This window comes from Trifolium pratense, linkage group LG2, assembly GCF_020283565.1.
Source record: "Trifolium pratense cultivar HEN17-A07 linkage group LG2, ARS_RC_1.1, whole genome shotgun sequence".
Classification (NCBI taxonomy): Eukaryota; Viridiplantae; Streptophyta; class Magnoliopsida; order Fabales; family Fabaceae; genus Trifolium; species Trifolium pratense.
In genome coordinates, this window is record NC_060060.1 from 37,316,192 (window position 1) to 37,334,946 (window position 18,755).

The 18,755-nt window shown below is 31.3% G+C and overlaps 1 protein-coding gene and 1 non-coding gene across 2 annotated transcripts; one reads left to right on the forward strand and one right to left on the reverse strand.

Moving 5' to 3' along the window:
* Positions 1–5,580: 5,580 nt before the first annotated feature.
* On the reverse strand, positions 5,581–5,653 carry TRNAA-UGC. Its single transcript has one exon. It is a non-coding gene; the product is annotated as a tRNA-Ala (tRNA).
* A 7,370-nt stretch (positions 5,654–13,023) lies between these two features.
* On the forward strand, positions 13,024–17,344 carry LOC123906042 (protein SMAX1-LIKE 4-like). The gene is made up of 3 exons (XM_045955878.1): positions 13,024–14,247; positions 15,008–15,221; positions 15,665–17,344. Exons 1-3 carry the CDS (start codon positions 13,466–13,468, stop codon positions 17,168–17,170), a joined length of 2,502 nt encoding a protein of 833 aa, XP_045811834.1. The 5' UTR covers positions 13,024–13,465; the 3' UTR covers positions 17,171–17,344.
* Positions 17,345–18,755: the final 1,411 nt, after the last annotated feature.

An 18,755-nucleotide genomic window follows, 5' to 3' on the forward strand; every position in this document is an offset into this window, starting at 1 on the left:
TGTTTGGTTTGAAAGAAGTTTCCGTAATTTTCTTTCTTCCCCTCAAACCAAACACACCCCGAGTGTGAGAAGTGTTATTATGCATCTGTTAAATACTTTTGCACTTAATAACTAATATCGGTAATATTTAAAAATATTTTATTAATATCCATAAAGAAATATATTTATTATTGTGGGCTTATATGGGCAATCTAAAGCTCGGACGGGCTAGCCCGTCATAGACTCGTGCTTATATGGGCCAGGCTAAGAAAATTCTCTTTTAACTTGGGCTTAATAGTCCAAATTCTACTTTTTTGGACCTTTTCATGCCAACACAATGGAGAGACCATTTTGACAGCTCTATTCCTATGTATATATGATTGTATGAATACAAATTTGTGATATTCTGGCTTTTAAGCAGAATAAGAGTAAACAAAGATAGTATTAAGAATATTCCACTATTGTCACTGTCAAAGTGTGATAAAGCATTGGCACTAAGTATAAGAATAAAGAAATGAAAGAGTAGATTCATAAGCTCAAGCAAAGAGACATTCCTACCAAAAAAGCATAAACCAAAATTGATAAAAGCAACCTATGCATCCCCACCAACTCAGCTGCAATAATGACACTAAGAGTGGAAGTGGAGTCTTTTTATTAAAGGTAAAAAGCTTAAGAAGAATAATTAATTAAAGTGACAAAAAAAGGATCATTCATCCTCTAGCTAATTAAGTACACTTAAAATTCCATGCAAAATTTAAAGGTGGTAGACATAATCATACTACTTATGTTATTTAATTTAATTATATATTCACTCAAGAATGTGCATTCATTCTATAGATTATGAGATCGAGAAGACAAAAAAGTGTGAAGTAGAATCTAGTACTATCTCTTGAGAGAAGTGATGGAATTTTAGAAATGCCAAAGAGAATCCATGCTAAGAGAGAAACTTGAAAAGGAGAGCCATATTGAAAGAGAGACTAAGCTCATAGCTTGTGTGTCAGCTTGATGTTGCATGCGTTTTTAATTCAAACTTCAAAGATATTGTTTGTTAGTTGCAACTTAATATTGGCTTCATTCACCTTGTCATTTTCCTTTATGCTTCCTTAAGTCAGAGCTTATTCCCTTCTTAATTTTCTCTCAATATATATTCTCAACTTAACTTGATCATCTCTATTATTGAAGGTCAAGGATTCTCCATATTTTCATACGGTCGGAATTTTTTTACAATCGTTCGATAAATATCAGACAGTCCAGATTTAAATTTGATATTTTGAATCATAAAAATCTACATTTTTTTTAGACTAATGACCATTGATATTCCGACTACTTGATCGCAAATTTCAACTACAAGAAATCCAAATTACATTAGACTGTTTTGTGAAAAGTGATTATGCAATGCACACACTCAATCCTAAGAGACCAAATTACATTCCATTGTTATGTCTGTTAAGTGGAATTCATTGATTTTGTAGATTGATGCATGCTTGAGCATTGAGGACATCAAAATAAAGATATGAGGGAAGCTTTTTTTGATTTGATACTCAATCCAATGATTTAAATACATAGTAGGAGTAGATCAATTTCTTATTAGTTATTATTACTCAATAAAGCGGGGTCCAAAAAAAAAAAAGGCTTAAAGGTGATCTGTGAAGCTTTTTGACTATAATAGTGGCAACTTTTTATTCTTAATAATCTAAATTTGAATCTGTTACTTAAAAGCTTTTGCCTCAAAAGTTATTACTACTTACTCCTATCTTGCGCACATCAAAATGCTGCAAACTGATCAGATCCATGATAACGACTTTAATCCCCTTTTTCTTTATTTTGAGTACAAATAAAAGCTAACCAAGACATGCTTTACATTGTCCAATTCATACTTCATTATAGTCTAAAATTCTTAAGAAAATAGTTAAATCTTCTCAATGAAAAACTTTTAATAACTTGTATAGAAATAGAAATTTTCCGAAACTTGAATCTGAATCCTTTTACACCTCTAAACCTTAGCTGATCAAACCAGTTGAGGTATTGCATCCCACATTTGTATTCATAAGTTAATTAACATAGAAGAACAAATTAATATTTATGTTAATAAATAATTATGGGAAATGCTAACGAGTGTCTTCGGGGCACTCTTTAAGACCTTAAATAGTAAGTTTTTTATAAAACTTTTATGGGAATGCGTAAAGTCAATGCATTGAAAATTGTAGTGTTTGATTTTTTGAATAAAAAATTTCTTTAATTAGAATGCTTAAAGAGTGCCCCGGGGGCACCCGTTAGCAAGATCCAATAATTATATATGTTTTATAATATAAATGCATATATTATAGGCTTAATTAGTAAAATGGTCCCTTAAAGACATTTTTGGTTTCACATTGGTCCCTTAAAGAAAAAAAATGTCTGAATAGGTCCCTTAAAGACATATCCGTTAATCAGTTTGGTCCTATTCAGACATTTTTTTCTTTAAGAGACCTATTTAGACCTTTTTTCTTTAAGGGACCAATCTAAAACCAAAAATATCTTTAAGGGACCATTTTATTAATATTATACTCCCTCCGGTCCTTTTTATAAGGAACAATTTGGAAAAAAAATTTGGTCCTTTTTATAAGAAACAATCATTAAATTTATTCTTACAATTCCATTTCTACCCTTATTAAATTGTATCAATTCCAAAGTTATGCATTAATTAGAGTGACATATTCCCTAAGAATAAATTAATACACCAAGGTTAGTTTTGGAATAGATTGTAAAATTTTAGAATTTTTATTAAGAAAGATAAAGTTTCTTGGTATGTGTGTTTTTATCAAATTGTTCCTTATAATAAGGACCGGAGGGAGTATTATATATATTGAGATGTAAGGATGCGAATAATTGAATTGAAATGGACAAAAGGGGAAGACAGATTGAAAACTAGGCACATCAACTCTATCTCAATTGTTGTGTCGGACACACCCCCACCCCCTACCCCCCACAGTGCCTCAGAATATATGCATGGGACAGGTTTAAGGGCAATATGAAATAATTTGAGATAATAATTCCAAATAATATATACAATATACTTATTCTCTTTTAGATATAAAAAAATCTGAACTAATACCCTTATCAATTCTCTCTCAGCTAGCATTGCATTCTTTTCCGATCTTTCTTTCACATTTTTGGATTGAGATGAAATAAAGTTAGAATGATTTGGAAGGAATATATTGATTGTCCTTAGTCGTACTTTAACTTTGGAGTCATAAATCTTTTTGGCAAGCAAGCATGTTGAGATCACATTGGAGGATTTTTTTGATATGATCAAGAAAGTAAATATACTCCCTCCGTCCCAAAAAGAATGACTCATTTTGAATATATGCACTATTCATATATATTGTTTTGACCATATTTTTCTACTAATAAATAAAAATAAATATTAACATATAAGATGTTGTTAGATTCGTCTCGATGAGTATTTTCAAAATATCAATTTTTTATAATTTTTACTATTATACAATTAAAGATATTAGTCGCCAAAGTTATGCATTGGCATGCGTGTTTCGGTCAACTGGGTCATTCTTTTTGGGACGGAGGGAGTATTGACTATGACTAAAGACCATGATATGAATATTTAGTGGTTATGAAATAGTACTATGCAGACCATGAGATTAATTTTATGTTTATATAAAATTTTGTGGGTTCTATTGACAATTTTACATCTACAAATATCATAGTAATTGCACTTTTTATGCGTTTATTTTATTTTTTTTAGGTTTGTGTTTGTGTGTTTATTATGTGTTTTACTTTTTATGTGTTTATTGCAACAAAGTAAAAATAAAAAAAACTATTCTATTTAAATTATGATGCTTAAGTACATATGTCATCACTAAGCTAAACTAACTTCTAACAGACTGGTGCCACATCAGCACAGCTGTAACTGACTAAATCATTCTTCTTTAGTTACAATTATGATGCTTAAGTACATACTCTAATAATTTACAATATGTTAATCATATATGCTTTAACAAATCAAATAAAGGAATTACTTTTAAAATATGTTAATCATGAATATAAATGGAGATATCAAAGAAAATATGAATATGAGCTAAAAATGTGGTTGCAAAAGAACTCTACATATGTACAATTTAGTAAAATAGCACTAGCTCTGAGTTATCCTCCAGCTTGGCTATAATCACATCCCCACGCAATGACATTCTTTGTGTGTGCACCCCTTACCGTTTTCGCTCAGTCTTTGCAACGTCAATTTGTTCACCACAACTTCGAGTCCATCTGAAATCAACAAGTTTTATATGAAGATCATGAACCCGTTCCTCTTCCCATCAATCAAAATAAACAAGTGGAGAAAGTCATTCCATTTTGGCGAGAACCAAATTACCGTTATTAAATTAGTAAAATTACTAAAATATAAAATTAATTAAAAATAAATACCATCCACATGAAATAAACCCTAACATAATTCCTTAATTTTCGTTTATTATTTGATTAATATTTTTGTTGTCAACTAATTTTGTTAATACTTTTTTTTGTTAAAAGAGAAGGAAAACAAAAGCTAAGGTAAGACTTGTTAAGAGGCTAATGTGCATTGTAGGAATTACATTACATTAATAATAGAAATAGAATATGGACACAAGAGTAGTAGTTGAGAAAGAGGTCTATTCAAAAACCAGCATTGTGCAGACACACATGCATAGTTTGTGAAGAATCAAATACCATCAAATTAAGTTCAAAGTTGTGTTTTGAAAGGTCTATTTTTATCCCAGCAGAAACAGATATGCAGATTTTGTTTGTTCTGATTATAGTAGCCTCTGACCTATTACACTGCATAGCTAATAAGGCTTTGTTTTCTTCTGTTTTGTTTCTCATATATGTATCCTAACATTCTGTTCTGTGCTCTACCCCCACCCTGCCATTTTTCCTATCAATCATGTTGTTCTTATCAACTATTCAGCTAATCCCAAACAAAAGCTTTTTCTACATCAATTATTTCATCTTTAATTTCTGCAACAATTTTAGCTGTCTGTGTCGGTGTTGGTCGAAAATATACATGTTGAAAAAATCAGGCGTTGCTTAATATGTTGTATACGAAGAGAGAGATCAAAGTTATATATTTCTCTATAAGATACATAAGTCGAAACTCTTGATCTAGTTTTTCACATAACAGTTATATATATATATATATATATATATATATATATATTATTTAGTTGGATTAGACAACTGCTGTGATTTTTATCTTCAATTTTAAAGTTTTCGCGTTATATTATTTTGTTCTTATTGTATTTTTTATTTTCTAGTTTTGAACAAGTACCTTTTATTATTTTAAGAAAAAAAAGTATATTTTATTCAGTTTAATTCCATAATCTGACCATGTCTAAGATGAAACAATAAGAAATCATAATAAATTGATGATGAAAATATTCATGATGACATAATCTAAGGAGTGATAAGTAAATAAAATATTTTATGGTTTTATGGAAAGAGCAAACTTTTTGAATTGGGACATGAGAACATGATTGAAGCTTTCAATCTCATTGCTGAATAATTAATTACACTGAGATAATAATACAGAAGCGATTATGAAAAAGGAGGTTCAGTGTTTTATAAAAATATTGGAGATGCAGGGGATCGAACCCTGTACCTCCCGCATGCAAAGCGGGCGCTCTACCATTTGAGCTACATCCCCATGTTGTTAAATATTCTCACCAAGTTATATAAGTACGTATAACTAACATTAATAACACTATACTCAAGTAGCAATCGTCGTGTAAGTTTTTTCTTTTTTTGATAAGTATTTATGTACAATGCAAATTTATATTATGAAACCATTTTGTATTAACTTCAAATTTATTAATCTTATATGTACAATTCTTGGCAACAAAATCTTATATATGGCTTTATATAGTAGGACTACCAAATTCATAATCGGACAATTGAATAATCATATTAAACTTTAAAGCACGAGTTTTGTCCCATTTATACATCATAAACTTAACCTAAAACATGATAGAAAGAGAATCTATTAAAAATGGGGTTGACCCTTGAAGAAGAAATTAAATTATCGCATCGTGGCAAAATAATGTCCGAATTTTAGTTTAGAGATGTGCTCAAATTAGTGCTCTTAAATAGGATTTTTTATGGAGGCATTCTATGCGGGGAAACAAAAAAAGAAGACAACTTGCTTAATTAAATTTAGAAAAATGCTAATGAGTATTCTTGAGACATTAATTAATAATATAAACATAGAAATATTATGGTGATTTTTTTGCTACCTTAACAAATGTTTTTATTGTTAGCATTAGTGGTGGCCCAAAGGATGTGGCCAAGCAATATGCCCCATTTCTTTAGGCACCAAAATTTTCACTTATTACATGTGTGCGCGAACGTGTCACTCGTAAAAATAATTGGACATTAATTTTATACTTCGTACATGACACTCAAAATTTTAAAGACGACAATAGTTAGTTAGTATATTTCGGCACACCCAACTTATCAATATGAAAGTAATTAATGCCTTAAAACAATAATGTTAAATAATCCAATTTACACATTAGGTGCCATAGAATCCCTTTATATTTGATATTCAAAGTGGTAGAGACAATATGGAAAGAAATCTAAAATCCTTAGTCACCATGAAGTTATTCTTTCTAGCTATATTCTCTTAGCTTTTCAAATATAATACAACTTCTTTCTTGATTTATTTATGCGGTCTTTAGCTAAAGGAGTGTCTCCAATATACAATGTGATAAATAAGTAAAACAAAAGAGAAAGAATGAGATCCATGACATTTTTATAGGGATCAGCGTACAAAGATATATAGTGTGGCAACAATGATGGGCTAGGTTGTCAATTGTCTTGCATAAATATAAAAAGAGGGATAGAGAAATAAAGGAACATATACTTACTTTCATCACTTTACTTTTTTGTCCTAACCTTTTACTTTCTTTGATTTCAAGATGTACCATAGCCTTAAAAGAAAGAAAAAATAGAGAGTAAGTAAATGTGATAGTTGTAATGTTGGTGATGTCCCACATACACACCTATGTTGAATGTGATTGTTGATAGTGTGTGTGATCGGTGGAGAGATGAGAGTAACTTGAGAGCATTGTAATAGAGGTTATTAAATGAAATATATAATTATATATAAGATAATTACACATGAACAAAATGTATACGAACAACAAGCTGAACCGTTTAGTAAAATTCAATATTTGAAAAACTATATTCATAGACTATACAACACAACATTATTATGCATGATTCTTTGAAATATTTTCAAAAGGTCTACAAACTATTTGATTCGATATTAATGTAGTAGCTAGTGACTATATATTGATATCTTTACAATTACACTTTTTTTCTTTCAAATTTTGCCACATCGTTGTTTCTTTGTACTTAAGTTAACCACTTTGTATAGAAACAGTGTATGTAAAAACAAATATGATTTTTGAGAAATTGTTAGATGAAAACAGACATAACATATCATTTTTTACAAGTTAGTATGTAACTATATGATGATCTTAAGTTGGTCTTTATATTTAATTATTTATTATCAATTAGATTATATATTTTAACTATTTTATTATTAATTTGATCTCTATATTTAACTACTTACTATATATAAATTTAGTCATATACTCCATCCGATCTTAAATATAAACAAAAGTCAAAATATATTTAGTTTAAATTTGAGCCAAATACATTTTGACTTTTGCTTATATTTAAAACCGGAGAAAGTATTTGGTTCAAAAAAAAAAAACCCGGAGAAAGTATAAAATAACATTGGGTACTGTCAAATAATTTCGTTCCTAATTCTTAGGACTGCTACGAGTAAAATTTGACAAATCAATATTTTTTTTTTGAATTATTCATAATTTCATTCACATACACTTGCATGTGCTTATCAAAAAAAAAAAAAAAACACACACGCATGTTGTTATTACGTCAACTAAATATATATTGTCTGACCATCTTTGTTTAGAACAAATTTTCTACGAACTATCGACTCTAATAACACTATTGAATGTCACGAGACGAGCCTGAAAAATTATCCACATTGAACAAGAGTATCTACACAAGTGAATTATACACCACTTTCTAAGACTATTAATTTGTCTTGGTTAATAAATCCTCTAAATTTAACTCCATGCTTTGTTGAAAATCTGTCAGGGAACATGCAAACCAAATCATTCTGCTGAGTTGCAAAATTATTCAATTCTTGGTAAATACACATTCACAATAAATTCCATAAAGAGATCCTTTTCTTCTAAGCAGAGAAATCCGATCTCATAATTCCTTCTTCACTTTTCAAACGTTCAAATATAATGTTTCAATGATTTCATCCTTTTTGTTTTGTTAAAGGATAGATATATTGATGACCCTTAAAATGAGTGAACCTCGTTATTATCTACTTAGTTGTGTTTCTTCTTTAATTGGAAGAAAAGCTATAAAGAGTGCTTAAAGAACAAAGATCCCCTTCCCCTCCACACTCTTCTGTCACTAGGAAAGCAAATAACATTTGGGAAGAGTAATTATAGTTTGGACACCAAAACTTCATTCAACATTTTAAGATATTAATGCAAAGTTTAATTCAAAAAAAAATAAAAATCTCTTCATTTAAAAATAATGGGCCACATGCAAGATGTAAATAAGATGATTTTTTTTTTCTTCTAATTTATCCCTTGATAATTTGGGGATATTTATCTATCAACCAATAAGAACAAACTATATGCATGTGAAATAAAAGTTTGTTACAAGTTAGTTGTGGGTATCATATGCAAATCTACTTACGTGTCCTGCTCTTGTGTTAGAGGTCATAAGTTCAATCATCAGTTCCATCGTAAAAAAAATAAAAAATAAAATGTCACCATTTTAGAATAAATATAGTAGAAAGTGGCGAGAAAAGCAAAATTATATCTTGCATAGATATAGGAGTATGCTGTATTTACCAAAAAAATAATGAGAAAGCTTTAAACATATTTTGATAAATTGATTTCAATTTGATTGATGGATTTAAATTTTTGTTGGGAATTCTTTGAGAAAGCTTAAGTACCACGTTTTGAGATTAATGTCTATAGTAAGAACTAAGAAAAATTCTTTTTCTATTTCCTCTTTTTTTTTCTTTAACATAAAAAAAAAATTCTTTTTTCTTTAATCTTCTACCTTAAACTCTTTACAGATCGCATATATATAGTCTTGGAATCAGCACCATATAATTCAAAGATGAATTAGCTCTATAATTTTTCTTTGAATATTAGGTAGGTAGTATTAGCTCTATAATGATAATGATTAATTATCTCATGATAATATAAACATATCATGTTTGGAATCTTTGCATAGAGTCAAAATAATGTGACTACGTGAGGACCCCTATCATCTATGCTTCCTTCATACACAGTGCTCAAAGTAACAAAGTTATGTCTAATATGTTTTGTAAGTAGTAACTGTATATATTTTGCATGAGAATTAATACTTCACTAGTGTAAATATTATATATACTTCATGTGAATTTCATAAATCAAGCTATGATGCACGGATAGGACACTGGACACAACATGGATACTGACACGTCGACACTAATAATTTGAAAAAATGACATAATTAAGTGTAATCATAAGTGTCGGTGTTCGACATTGGCACGTGTCCGACACGAGACAGACTAATTTGAGGAATGTCTGTGTTTCATGGTAACCAAGATATTTGACTTAAGTAGGATAGTTAATGAACTTCTCTTAAGACAATCGTTCGAAAGTGTTATTGGGCCTATTAGTTTAGAGTCCATTAGGTTTTATTATATATTCTCTCCAGTAACATTTTTTGTAATGTTAAGCTATTGGTATTATATGAAACCCTAGCCGTCTTTCTATTTTCCTATTTTTGTGTATCTCTGATTCTAACATGGTATCGAGAGCTTGTTTCGATCCTCCTTGAATTGTTCATTTCTTCCGTTATTGAATTCCCAAAATTTTGGGAAACTATGTGTTTTGAAGATTGCATTTATTGATCTCGGTTTGGTTCGTTGGATTTAATTTATTCATTGGTCATCGTTGTTCACTTTGATCCATTTGTTTGGTTGGTCAAAAGTTTGGGAACGTGTTTGATTTAGCTTTTGAAGTTTGGCTCTTGTAAGTTATATGTTTGCCATTGAATTTGGTGTTTTGAAGATCAATTTCAATCTCATGGGATTGATTTGTGAGAATTGTGCTACTGTGCCATTGCGTTTAGTGGTTGGTCAGAATTGTTTTTGGCATTTGTTCATTAAGGAAAGGCAAGATGTGGAAATTTGTTCACATGCATGATTCGGTGGCTATGCATAAAAGTTGTGATGGCTTTGCATATGATTATATGAGTGGTACGTGATGAAGCGGCTTCGTTCATGATATGAGTTTTTGCAAGGGTCATCTTTGAAGAAAGATGGTGTGTGTTTCGGCATGAAATATAATTGGTTTGTTTGGTTTCAGTTGGTTTGGTTCTCTTTGATTGCACTTCTTCTGATTGTATTGCACTTCTCCCTGTTGCACTTCTTTTGCATTGCACTTCTCCCCCTATTGCACTTCTTCTGATTGCATTGCACTTCTCCCTCTATTGCACTTCTCTTCTGATTGCATTGCATTTCTCCCTATTGCACTTCTGATTGTATTGCACTTCTCCCTATTGCACTTCTTCTGATTGTATTGCACTTCTCCCCCTATTGCACCTCTTCTGATTGCATTGCACTTCTCCCTATTACACTTCTTCTGATTGTATTGCACTTCTCCCCCTATTGCACTTCTTTTCTGATTGTATTGCATTTCTCCCCCTATTGCACTTCTCCCCCTATTGCGCTTCTCTTCTGATTGCATTGCACTTCTCCCTATTGCACTTCTTCTGATTGATTGCACTTCTCCCTATTGATTCTTATGATTGGTTTAGTTTGAATTTGTTCGATTGATTTGGTTTATGGTTAGCTTGGACTGCATTGGATTGGATGTTTGATTAATTTGATTTGGTTCTCCCCTCTTTGATGGTAAATTGCTGCGTTGATCGTGATCTTAATTTGGTTGATTTGTTGTCAGGGCTAATTTGTAACAAGCTTAAAGCTTAGTAAGCTTTAGCTTGAGGGGTGATGTTAGAAGTTTATTTTATTTGGTAGTTTATTTTATTTTCGTATTTTGTTTGACAAACTCATAATGCTTCTTGTTGATGCATCATGAGTTTGAGAGTAGGTGTTAGATAATAAAATAATAGTCTATGTTATTGGGCCTATTAGTTTAGAGTCCATTAGGTTTTATTATATATTCTCTCCAGTAACCTTTTTTGTAATGTTAAGCTATTGGTATTATATGAAACCCTAGCCGTCTTTCTATTTTCCTATTTTTGTGTATCTCTGATTCTAACAGAAAGAACCTAAGTTCAATTTCCGGTGGGAACAATTCTTACACAAATTTGTAAAGTTACTTAGTTCAAAGTTCAAACTTCAAATGTAAACTTTTTTTCTAAAAATAATAAGAACAAATTTCACACAGAAAAAGAAGATAAAAATCATATTTAAAACTTTAAATAAAGTGAAAAGATAAATTAAAAGGAAAGTAGATTACTAAAAGCTCACGACAAAACTTTAGTGAAGTTAATTTTCTAGTGTCGACCAAGAAACCAAAAAGATGTTACCGTATACTATAGTAATGAATATGAGAGTAAAAGTAATGGCGTGAATAGAAAAACTCTGAAAATTGTCGATTATTTACATACAACAGTATTTATCAGTTTTTTGGTTCCTTTATATATATGGCTAATACAAAAGTTATGAACAAGTGGTTGGAACAGGTAGAGATGATTACATTAAGACAAAAGGTTATTGCAGTTTGGTGAAAAAGAATCAATAATGCTTTAGATCATAGCAGACACAATTTTGCTTTTTGTGGAATATTATAATACTGTTTCTCTACGAGGATTGGCTTCAACAGGGAGAGACACAATAACACAACTTCAAGAATCAAATATATTCAAGTGGTCCTGTTCAACATTAATTCTGCATATTCATTTCATACAAAAATGAGAACAATTATTCACATAAATGTAACCAATGGTACTAAATCGTGGTCGCTATCGCACTTGATCGTAGTTGCGGTTACGATGCAAACTTTGATATTGCCGCAAAATGTGCGACCAGTGTTTCTGCTATTGTGATTGATCATTGTTAAGAAGTCTCACATCGGATGTGAGTTGACCTATACAAGAGTTTATAAGTAAGAGGTAATCTTCACCTTATAAATCGGTTTTATAGGGTTGAGTCAGGTTCAACTCTCAATTTTAAGAATTATGTTACAAAAATTATACTGCGATCACAACGAATAATGAATAATCTATCAACTTCTTTGCTTTCTTTTTGAAAATAAAAATTGTGACATTGGTTTCTTTTTTTCCCTGTAGTAACTTTTTTGAATTAATGCTGGCTTTGTCTGTGTATTCAAAAGATGATGATGTGGAAAATGGTGGGAAACTCTCCGATCCAAGTGAAAAGTTTTGATTGCGGGTCCACATTAATATTGTTCTATTCTCTAATTTCATATACAGGCAAACAATTTCAGTAAATCAAATTAGAGTAATTAATGAACATGGAAAAACATGCATGCATAACATAACATACTAGTACTATATTGTGGCAGAAGCATGCAGCCTGCAGTTAATGCTGTAGATGACTGTCATCTTCAGCTTTTCATACTTATATTTATGCATGAATATCAAGCTGATCTCAAGATCAGACATACATAATACTCTACATCACTTCTACTAGTATATATTAATTAATCACTTTAAAATAGTTAAGTACTAATACATAATGGTTAACTAAATTACTCTATAATTTGAACTGTGTTAAACACTATATATACGGATAATATTATTATTCGTATGTACGCTTAAGGTAGCTCAATTTGCATATTATAACAGTAATCAAAATGAGTATAACGGCTATTGAAAGAACTGCAATTTTCTAATAAACTCGCATAAATGCCGCGTATCATATAGTATTGAGCTTCGGCCTTTACTTATTTCTTGGCCAAACTTTTAGATTACTATAGTCCATTTTCTTGATAACAAAGGGGTAAAATAAAAATATGTGAGAACTGTTAACTGCACTACAAATTAGAGAGAGAGAGAGAGAGAGAGAGAGAGAGAGAGAGAGAGAGAGAGAGAGAGAGAGAGAGAGAGAGAGAGAGAGAGAGAGAGTGAAAAAGCAAAAAACAAAAAACAAAAGTTGCCTCTTTAAACTAAAACAAAAAGAGAATTAAAGAAAAAAGAAAAGTGATGAGTGACAAGAAGTATAAAGAAAGAAGTGAGGCATAGTTCTTGTATTTCTAAAACCTATTTGCTAGACCTTTCATTCTCTCTCTCACTCTCTCTCCTTTTGAAACTCATTCAGTTAGTTCCATAGTTCTGTGTAATAGAAAAAAGAGAGTAACGAAACCAGCTTCCTAAGACAAATAGGGAGGTGTATAAGGGGGGGTGTATATATCAAGTGATGCGCTCAGGAGGTTGTGCATTGCAGCAGACCCTCACAGCAGAGGCTGCTTCAGTTTTGAAGCATTCTCTTGTGTTGGCTAGAAGGAGAGGCCATCCACAGGTCACTCCTTTACATGTAGCCATCACTTTGCTAACCTTAAGATTAAGTTCTTTCAAAAGGGCATGTCTTAAATCTCATCAATCTCACCACCAAACTTCACAACATCCACTTCAATCTAGAGCTCTTGAGCTTTGTTTCAATGTAGCTCTTAACAGGTTACCAACTACACCTTCTCCTTTGATTCACTCTCAGCCTTCACTTTCCAATGCTCTCATTGCTGCATTGAAAAGAGCACAAGCCCATCAAAGAAGAGGTTCCATAGAACAGCAGCAGCAACAACAGCAGCAGCAAACAGTTCTTACTGTGAAAGTTGAGCTTGAACAGCTTATTATATCTATTCTTGATGATCCTAGTGTTAGTAGGGTTATGAGAGAAGCTGGATTTTCTAGCACTCTTGTTAAGAACAATTTAGAAGACTCTTGTTCACCTTCTAATTCTGTTTTTAAATGTTATAATAGTTCTGGTGGTGGTGTGTTTTCATCTCCTTGTTCACCTTCTACTAGTGAGAATCATAGAGAAACCATTAACCTTAGCAATTTCAGACAGAACCATTTCATGGCTGCTACTACTGCTAAGTACAATTCTTCAGAGTTTAACTCAGTTCTGTTTTCTCCACCAAAGAGAACTGAGTTGATGAATACATCAACTGGACTTGGCTTAACCCTTCATTCTTCTTCCAGGTAATTTTATACTCAATGAATAACAATAACAACTAGCTTGGTTCAATGCCAAAAACACTAAGTACAAATACTAAGTACATGTTTGGATTTACTGTGAATTTGGCAGAATCACGGTGACAATTTACGGTGAATTTGGTAGAATCACGGTGTGTGACCGTGATTATGACAAAAAACTACACTTTGTAGCTTCAACAAAAGCTCAATATGTCACTGTGATTTATGTATCTAAACATGCACTAACTTATTAACAATATAACATGTGTTCTTAATTTTGTTTTATTTAATGCATAGTAAAATTCTTGATAATGACTTATAAATTGCAACCAAAAAAGAAAGGTAAACATAAGTACATAAAAGTGTTGTCTAGTTCTGATGATGTTTTTGAAAGGTTATTAATCTGTTTTGCAATTTGTTGAGGAATATGTACGGTTACTGAGCTATGGCAGAACACATGCTAAAAGCATTGTTGGTTGGTAGTGAGGCAAATATGAAGCAAGCAGAGTTTTTCTTTCTGCCTCACTTTAGTTTGTCAGTATATAACAAACCTCTTACACATTAAGCAGTCAAATTATTTTGAGTTGGAGACAAACAATAACTACACTTTATCTAAAAGGAAAATAAAGAGGAAAGAGTAGTAAAAATTTTGTTTTATTTTTAAATAACTAAAAGCATTTTATGATGTGGTGTTACTATATGTTCAAAACTTTATAGTGCAAATTTGTTCCATTCTGGATGTTGAATTTCTGCACTTATTTTGCAGTGTTCTTGATTCAAAGATGACTATCTCTCAGAATCTATCTCATCATATGATGGAAACAAAGCCCTTTAGTAGTAATAAGGAGCAAGAGGATAAGCTTATTTGCTGTGAAGAATGTGCCTCAAATTATGAAAAAGAAGCTCAATTTCTCAAACCTGAACAGAACAAAACATTGCCTTTCTGGCTTCAGTCTCATGGCACAGAAGAACAAAAGAAGGTACCAAATCATTTAATGGAAACTTAATTTTTTTTGTTCATCTATTTATAGTCCAACACCAATGAATGATTGTGAAGCACGAACATGAACACAGACACCTGACACAACACGGACACTGACACGTCGACACCGATAATAATTTGAGAAAATGACATAAATCAGTGTAATCATAAGTGTCGATATCATGTCGCTGTCCGACACCAACACGTGTCCGACACCGGACACGCCTAATCTGAGAAGTGTCGGTGCTTCATAGCTTCATCTTTCATCAGTTATTGAGCAACAATGTTTAATAGTAAATTAGAGTATTGAATTAGGCATACCTCAATATTGTGTACTATCAAATATCAAATGTTAAGTACCTCTTTTTTATAAAACTAAAGATAAAATCAAAACACAACTAAGTTAGTACTATTGGCTTATGAATAATTCAATATTTTCAGGATGGATTAACTGAGCTGAAAAGAAAATGGAATAGACTGTGCCACTGCCTCCATCAAAACAAACAGCATCAGAACCACTGGAACTGGAGCAACAATAACAGTTCAAACCCCAACAACTCATCAAGTTCCATATCTTATACCTCCAATCTTACACCTCGATTCCGTCGCCAACAATCATGCAGCACTATTGAGTTCAATTTCAATGATAATAGGCAAGCAACAAAGCCAGTCTTTGATTCCCTTGTAAGCATGGAAGGTAAAGAAGTAAAGATCAGTCTTACACTTGGAAATGGTGATTCAAGTGAAAAGGTGGGAAATATAACTGATACAAAACTGCAACAAGCTCATGTTTGTAAACTATTGCAGGAGAATGTGCCATGGCAATCTGAAACTATTACTTCAATAGCAAAGGCCTTAACCGATACCAAATCAACGAAACAAAGTGAAACTATATTTACATGGTTTCTTTTACAAGGCAATGATTTCATAGGCAAAAGAAGATTAACACTTGCTATTGCAGAATCAGTTTTTGGTTCAGCTGATTTGGTCCTTCAATTGGATATGCTAAAAAAGGAAACTTCAATAGCCCCATTTTCTGAAATGCTATTAGGAGCATTAAGAACACATCAACAACTTGTGGTTTTAATAGAAAATGTTGATTTTGCTGATACCCAATTCATGAAATTTCTCTCTGATGGATATGAAAAGGGAAAGTTTGAAACTTTAAGTAGCAAAGAAGGGAATTTAGGTCAAGTAATATTCATATTGACAAAAGGTGGATCCACAAGCATTGAAGAGAAGAACAAAAAACCTGTTATCAATTTGTTATGGCAAATCAGTGAAATTAAACCTAATTTCTTGAGCCCCAAGAGAAAAGCTGAATTGGATTTGTTTTCCAAAATCAAGAACCCTAGAATTGAAGAGAATGAAAAGGGGTTATTGATTTCTGAGCAAGGAAGCAAAAAGACTGGATTTTTAAGACAATCAAGCTTTAACAGTAACACTAACACTCTTGATCTGAACATGAAAGCTGATGAAGAAGAAGAAAATGGTGAAGGTAAAGAAAAAAGGGAAAGTAGCTCAATTTCAAGTGATTTAACTAGAGAAGCTATAGTTAATCCATTGAACTCAAATGGGTTTCTTGATTCAATTGAGAACAAGTTTGAGTTTAACACAAATTCAGATAAAGACAGAGAAAAGACAGAATTTTTTCTGTTTAAAATTAAAGGGTCATTTGAAGATGTTTGTGGTAAACAAAAAGTGGTGAATTTAAGTGTAGATGAAAAAGTGATTAAAGAAATGTGTTTGGGGTGTTGTTGTTTTTTCACTAACAAAATGTTTGAGAAATGGCTGAAAGACATTTTTCAAAGCAGTTTAGAAACAGTTAACTTTGGAGGGAAGGAGGGTATACATTTTAGGCTTTGTTTGGGTGATAGAAATTGGGATAGTGGGTTTATGGGTTCTTCTCTACCTAAGAGTATTCAAGTTAACTACTTGGTAGAGTAAAGTAATTTTGGGTACTTAAGGGTTTTCTTGTAAAATTGTCCACATGGTGTAAAATGGGATAGTTTGTGACTTTGTGTAACTTCTAAATTTCATAGTAGTATGTGTCTGTTTTTATCCTTAATTCTCTTGTAACCATTATGTTTATGTTAATCAATTTTTGCAGTTTAATTCTAACATAATGCCACCAATTTGGTAAAGGTTAGAGAATTGAGACATGATTTTCATACTATGCAATGAAAATAGTTCGATGCTTATAAAAAAATGAAAATAGTTCGATCATAATCATAATCAAAAGATACTCAATAAATAAGTAAATAAATAAACTAAAACATTATAATTAATGGTTAAAATGGGATGATTGAGATTATAAGGAATCCACTTCCAATTCTAATATATTGTGTTTTTAACCTTCTGATTAGAGTATTTCTTCCATCAATCCACTAAATGAGTTCTTTACCCTCTCTTTTATCTCTTCAGATAAAACTTGAATTTTATTACGACTGAAAAGAATCAATATCGATAGTCCTTTTTGGCTCTGATGGCCGTCCCTTTGCATCGTCGATCATCTCATACTCAGATTCCAACATCCAGCTCGGAGTATTTCTTCCATCAGTCCACCAAATGAGTTCTTTACCCTCTCTTTTATCTCTTCAGATAAAACCTGAATTTTATTACGAACAATTTTTAAGTAGAATTTATTAGTCATTTAAATTCAATCACTTGGTTAAAAAATAAATAATTCTCTTTACAAATTGTGCACCGTACTTTTGTTAATGAAAATATTTTTGGAGTATTATTTTTGTCATCTCCTTCATCATGTGCTGCGATCAAATTCTATCAAAGAACATACATACATGATGATTACTATTATGTAGGGCTTCGGCCATGCACAAATATACATGCAATTATGCAACTAACAAAAGAAAATCAAACTATTAATAATCAATCATCGATAAATTTATCTTCCTAATTCACTACAAGACAAAGTTGATTCTTCCAAATCTGTTTCTTCAGAACTCTAAATCATTACTTTTGACCTAAAGGCTAAAGGTTAGTGTATGATTGGACTGCGGAAGTGCACCTTTTTTTCCCATCTTAGAACAATATCATTGATTTGATTTTCTTCGTTAGTTTAAGGTATGATCGTAACATTCTATATTGCTTTAGCATAAGTACTCGAGTGTCCTTCTGTTTTAATTACGTAATAAAATTGTCCTATGATAAGTGGATGATCAATCATAGACATGGACATCATTGTGCAACTTAGTAAAGTAGTCTATATTAATTAAAAAACAAACTTAGTGTTTTTAATCATAGTTTATAAAGGTAATTATAAAAATATTTCGTTTTCAAAATTTTATTTAAAATTCTTATATCTAAAATCAAGTGTTTTAAATTAATGAAACAAAATGTTATTTCAAAAGCAAGTTGGTCACACATTTTAATACAAAATGGCATACTCAATACAATAGCCACAATTTTTCACTTTTAGTTAAAAAAAAAAAAAAAACTTACAAGAATCAACATATATATTCAAATGATATAGAGAAATTTAAATCTAAAAAAGTGATAAGGAAATTAAATT